General features: G+C 43.5%; 1 protein-coding gene across 1 annotated transcript in view; it reads right to left on the reverse strand.

The window, feature by feature from the left end:
* The window catches only part of DDX58 (DEAD (Asp-Glu-Ala-Asp) box polypeptide 58), a 25,097-nt gene extending 23,540 nt beyond the window's left edge, over positions 1 to 1,557 (reverse strand). The window contains 1 exon segment of the mRNA XM_006878352.1: positions 1,551 to 1,557. Within this exon segment, the coding sequence (XP_006878414.1) occupies positions 1,551 to 1,557 (7 nt within the window).
* Between the last annotated feature and the right edge of the window lie 4,581 nt (positions 1,558 to 6,138).

The following is a 6,138-nucleotide window of genomic DNA, read 5'->3' on the forward strand; positions in this document are numbered from 1 at the left end:
CTGAGTATCATTGGCTCTTGTTCATATGGTATCTCTTGAAATGGTTGAACATTAACCATTTCCTTTTGGTACAATGACTCTGTGTATTCATTCCATCTTTTCTTGATGCATTCTACATCATTCAACAATTTGCCCAGAGAATCCACATAGGGAGGGTAATATTAGAATATAGACTGTAGATTATTGTATCAATCTTAGATTTCCTCAATTTGATAACTGTACTATGGCCATGCACACCTTTGCTTTTAGGAGATACACACTGAAATCTTAGGGGGTAAAGGAAGGAACTCCTGGTGTGGCACTGTAGGATCAGCAATGGACTTTGAACCAAAAGGTCAGCAATTCTAACTCACCAGCTGCTCCTCGGAAACATTATACAGCAGGGGTGGGAAACGTCTGGCCCTGCCAAGGCAACTGAAGTTCCAGTCATTACATTGTTGTTGTTGCTGTTGTTGTTACATGTCATTGAGAATTAAATGCTTGGCCAATATAGCAGGCTAATTTTTAAGTTGATACTTTTGTATGGCCCGCAAACGATATTATAAATTTTGACAGAAAATGTTTCCCCATCCTAGCTATACGGGATCACTGAGTCAAAACTGACTCCATGGCACAAACAACAACATGGGCTCTGCAGTTTACTCTCAAATGGTTCCAAAAAAATAACCACAGAGAAAGGATGACACACAAATGTGTCAACTGGTAAACACTGGTGAAGCTGCATAGAGCCAATACGGAATTCTTTGTACTATTCTTGCAATGTTTCTCTAAGTTTGAAGTCATTTTAAAACAAATAGCTAAAAAAAATATTTTTTTTGTTTTATTGAGCCTCTTCAGACCCACAAGCTGCCTGCTTGAGTGTCAGTGAGTTATCAGCAACATACAGTCAACAAAAGGGGAAAATCACAATGGCAAGAGTAAGAGGCAAAGTCACTGGACAAGTATTCTAGTTGCTTTTGCAAGGCTGGGCTTGTAGACATAAAAATCTTAGACTGAAGTCACATAGTTGACTAACTCTTGATTCCATGCTCATGATGCAACCTTATGGTTATGATCTAGCTTCCATTGTAGATTTCAGGTCTATACACACTCTGGTCTTAGTGACATTATCATGGTAAATTAATCAATTAACATTTCTATTTTGCAGAGGTCTAATGAGCTTCCTGGAGTCCTGGTGTGGCCCTTTGTAGTTTGGCTGGACTCCAAAATTGGTTTGAACCACAAGGTCAGTGGTTCAAGCTCACCAGCTGCTCTTTAGAAACCCTATATGAGTTGCTATGGGTCGGAACTGACTCAAAGGCACTTAACAACAATGACCTTCCTGTTAGAAATGAATCCATGCTCTAAACTGATGAAATCACAATTTTGAGCCCACGTGACATGGAGAAACCACCCCATCCCTCCTTTCTTCCTGCCTTTCCTACCCCACCCTAAGGCTAATGACAGCCCAAACTAAAGCAGGTAAGGATTTCTGAGCACCTTCTGAAAACTTTTCCAAGTCCAGAGGTGTACTCTGCTGCCCTTTAAATCCCCCAGTATGATGCACATACTGTCCATCACGGTTTAGTGAGGCCTCACTGGAGAGTTGAGGTTGAACTTGACTGAAGCACATTGCTCAATGTCTACAATTGCAGTTGTAATGTGCTGCCGAGGCAGTTTCAACTCATAATAAGCAAGGAGCAGCTGGTGAGCTTGAACTACCAACCTTGCATTTCAAACCAACCTTTCAGTCCAGTATATTAGCCCGTAATGCCACACCAGGACTCCTATGTTGTTGTTATGTGCTGTGGAGTCGGTTCTGACTAATAGCGACCCTGCACAGGGCTTCCGAGGCTACAAATCTTTACAGGAGCAGAAAGCCTCATCTTTCTCCCACAGAGCAGCTAGTAGTTTCGAACTGCTGACTGTGAGATTAGCAGCCTGATTCATAACCACTACGCTACCAGAGCTCCTTATATGTTCTATGAAATAGTATGTTATGTGGTCTGGGTGTTATGAGACACATTATATACAGGAAAGAGGCACTGCAGGACCATGTGAAAGTCTGGTTCCTGCACTGCTTCTTTCTTCATGGTTGTGGCCAGGTCTCTGAGCTGAGGCAGATGCCTGCTGGCCCATCACCAGCTCTCTTCCCTTCCTTCCTCTCAGTCTGCCTTTCCTGGCCCCAGTAACACCTCATTGGGCTTTAGACTCTTCCAGCCCTGCCTGACCCTCCTCCTCCACCTTCTCTGTAGACCAGAGGACACCAAGAGAGGGATCAAGGCCTGGAGCCCAAGTATCATGCACAGGGTGCCAGGCAGAGGGGGCAGTGGCAGGGTCTACAATGCTCTTGCTTGTGGTGTGGTGGAATAGGCAGTTGGGGATGGGTGCCAGAAGCCCCTCACCCTACTGCCCCAAGGCCAGGTGGACACAGGTTCTGAGAGCTAGTGAGAAACAGATCAGATCTTTGTAATTAGCAAAGTACTTGCACAAAGTCCTGTCCTGCCATCAGGATTTCTGAACTCTAAGAGAGGGCCTTTACTTTTTCCACAAGGTTTTTGAGTTCCCCTTGTATTACAACCTTATGGGGTCATGGAGATATATGAAGCTGGACATTGCTTGAACAGACATTATGTGATCCATATCTATACTTACATCCATACCCACTGCCATTAAGTCAATTCCGACTCTTAGCAACCCTACAGGACAGAACAGAACTGCTCCATTGGGTTCCCAGGCATCTTTCTCCCATGGGGTGGCAGGCTGGTTAGTTAGCATCCAGGCATTCACCACTACTCCACCAGGGCTCCTTACTACTTAGTTATTGTTAATTGCCGTTGAGTCGGTTCCAACTCACAGCAACCCTGTATAGGTTTTCAAAGAACTGGTGAGTTTGAACCGCCGACCCTGCAGTTAGCAGTGCAGAGCTTATCCTACAGTGCCACAACTAGGAAGTAAAAAACAAGATTTCACTAAATGAGCCAGTGGAGCTATCAACGAGCACAACTGTATTTCCTTTACATACCTACCAGTCACAGAAATATGGAAAATTGAAGTAAAATAAAATCTCAGTGCAATGAATTCACATGAAGACATTCAGCTAAAAGTTTACAGTAGAGCTTCCTGAAAGCAGATCTTGGCCAGTTTCTTAAATCCCTAGTACTTACTCATCCAATAAGTGTGTTTTTTTCAAATCCACCAGTTGCTCCTTGGGAGTCGTGGTGTGGGAAAAGCACTCGACCACAAAGTTAGTTCAAATTCACCAGCCACTCCTCAGAAACCCTATCCAGGGTCACTATGAGTCAGAACCAACTCAACAATATGAAATAGCAAATGAGGATGTATCAGTGCACCCACATGGAGCTGTGAAAGAACCATCAGACCAGTGGGGATAAGACATTTAGAAACCAATTCAAATTGTGCTGAGGCTCCAAGAGTCCAGTCTCATATGAGCAATTACAGGGGAATAGTGAGGAGATGGTGCACACACAAATCTTTAAGTGGCATCGAGTCAGTTTCCACTCTAAACGACCCTGTATACGGTTTCCCAAGAGCCACTGGTGGGTTTGAACTGTACATCATGTTGTTAGCAGTCCAGTGTTTATCGTACAGCCACAAGGGGACTCCAACAAAACGGAAGGCAGTTCTCATAAAAGAAAGTCATGCTGAAGGTTCTGAAGTAGTAGGAAGCAGTACATCATAATACAACTAGAGCCAGTGAGGTGACGGACCAGAGCCTGATATGGCACAGATTTATAGACCCTTATCAAGTTGTTGGGAGTTCTGGTGTGACGCTGTGGGTTCACTGCACTCGGTTTGGAGCTGCAAGATCGGGGGTTCAGGTTCACCAGCTGGTCCTGGGAAACCCTATACAGGGTCGCTATGGGTCAGAACAGACTCGATGGCACTTAAGTTGTTGGCACTTTCAGATGCACTTGGCTGCTAACCACAAGGTCGGCAATTAAAACCCACTAGTTGCTCCAAGGGGAGCTCTGGTGTAGCGCTGCAGGTTAATGCGCTGGACTACAAGGTCGCTGTTTACCTGCAAGGTGGGTTCAAGAAACACATACAGACAGGGTTGCTGAGTTGAAACTGACTCCCCGTCACTAACAGTTGCTCCAAGAAGTCCTGGGGTGGTGCTGTGGGTTAATGCGTGGGACTGTAAAGTCTGTTTCATCCCCAAGGTCAGCGGTTCAAGCTCACCAGCTGGTCCTTGGAAACCATATGCAGGATTGTTGGAACCGACTCCATGGTACTTAATAAGTTGCTCTGGTAGCATAGTGGTTAAGAATCGGGCTGTGAGCCGCAAGGTCAGCAGTTCGAAACTACCAGCGGTTCCGCGAGAGAAAGATGAGGCAGTCTGCTCCTGTAAAGATTTACAGCCTCGGAAACCCTGTGTGGGTCACTATGAGTCGGAACTGACTCCATGGCACATAACAGGGGAAAACTATGAGGCTTTCTGCTCCCATAAAGATTTACAGCCCCAGGGACTATGCAGAGTCCTCTATCAATTACACATAACCTCAAGTTGTTGGGGTACGTGTGTTTAATTAATAGGAAGCTACTTAGTATTTAAGTAAGGATACAGTTTTTCTTACGTACACACAACTAAAATATTTTTTAAATACAAAATTAATGACCAGGATTTGATGAATGGATGAGGGGACTGAAGGGGTGAAGAAATCAAAGGCTTGTAAACTTTTTATTTGAACACCTAAAATAATGGTGATATGAATCTAGCTAGGTTTTCAATAAATGTTTAACTGACCACAATGTAAAATCAGGGTATCAAATAAAATAGCATTCTTCTGTTTTAATAGTAAGAAAAACCAATTAAAGTACAAAGTAATCTTTAACAACTAAATCTCTTAATGCCTGAGCTTACTATAAATTGTGTACATTAATTTTAGATTCTTGCAGTTGTGAGCCAGTTTCCTACTGCCCAAGGATAAAATACAAACTGTAAACAGGGTCTACAAAGCTTGGTCCACTTTGTCCTTTGGCTACCCGTTTTGAGTTCCTAGAACACGCTAGCCTCCTCTCTAGCTGGACAGCAGCTGTACTTCAAATTCCCTTTTTCATGACCAAACTGTTTCCTGCTTTGAAATTTTTGTTGATAACTACATGTTTTCAAATAATGGAAGGCATGCTGAAATCAAGGGAAAACAATTTTGAGGTCATACAGATTTTGATGTAATTATGTGAAATATGTATGTCCCAAATGAACTCTGGTGGTAGGACAGAGTTCTTCACTTCTTCAGACTCTACAGTTATAGAGGACCCCACTAGGCGGCAGCACATACAACCACCAGAATACATGCATCCCAAAAAACCGAAGGCTGAAAAGGTTAGGGTGTGATGTATGTACCACGGGTCACAAACGGGTTAATGCCTACTTACGTTCTGGATCCCAAGTCAATCCTCACTTCTACCTGAGACTCCATTATATGAAACCTGGGCCTTTTAAATGATACTTTCTCCAGAGAACGTACTATAGTAGACTCAAAGTCTGTAATCCTCCGAAGGAAGGAAGCATGTCTGCTTTTCTCTATCAGTGAATCCCTGAAAACCTAGTATAGAAGAACTTGTTTCACACAGCAGGCATTCCAGTATCTGTTCAATACTGTTCACTATGGTAGTAGGTCACCTGAAGGCTACATTTAGATCATCACAGGGCTCACTGACGATCTTACCCCAGGCTTGATAGACAGCAATATCATCAGCTCCAAAGCAGGATTAACGGAGCTCTGAGATTGTAGATTACGAGCTGGGCTGCTAACCAGATGGTCAACAGTTCGAATCTACCATTCACTCTGAGGGAAAAAGATGAGGCTTTCTGGTCCCATCAAGATTTACAGCCTCAGTAACCTTACACAGGTTGGTCACCAAAATGGCGCACAACCACCACCACCCAAAGCAGGATAAAACATACACATAGCCACTTGGTGTAAAAGAACTACCAATGTAACAGAAGCGTAACAGTAGTTTGTTTGTTTGTTTTTACTAAGCTAAATATTACATATAGGAATTATGGTGACACTAGGATAAGCACTGGTCAGTAGTTCAAACCTACCAGCCGCTTCACAGAAGACGAGGCTTTCTGCTCCCATAAAGGTTACAGCCTCAGAAACCCTATGCAGAGTTCGTTTGCTAAGAATT

The sequence above is a fragment of the Chrysochloris asiatica genome, unplaced genomic scaffold, assembly GCF_000296735.1.
Source record: "Chrysochloris asiatica unplaced genomic scaffold, ChrAsi1.0 scaffold00053, whole genome shotgun sequence".
In the NCBI taxonomy this organism is placed as follows: Eukaryota; Metazoa; Chordata; class Mammalia; order Afrosoricida; family Chrysochloridae; genus Chrysochloris; species Chrysochloris asiatica.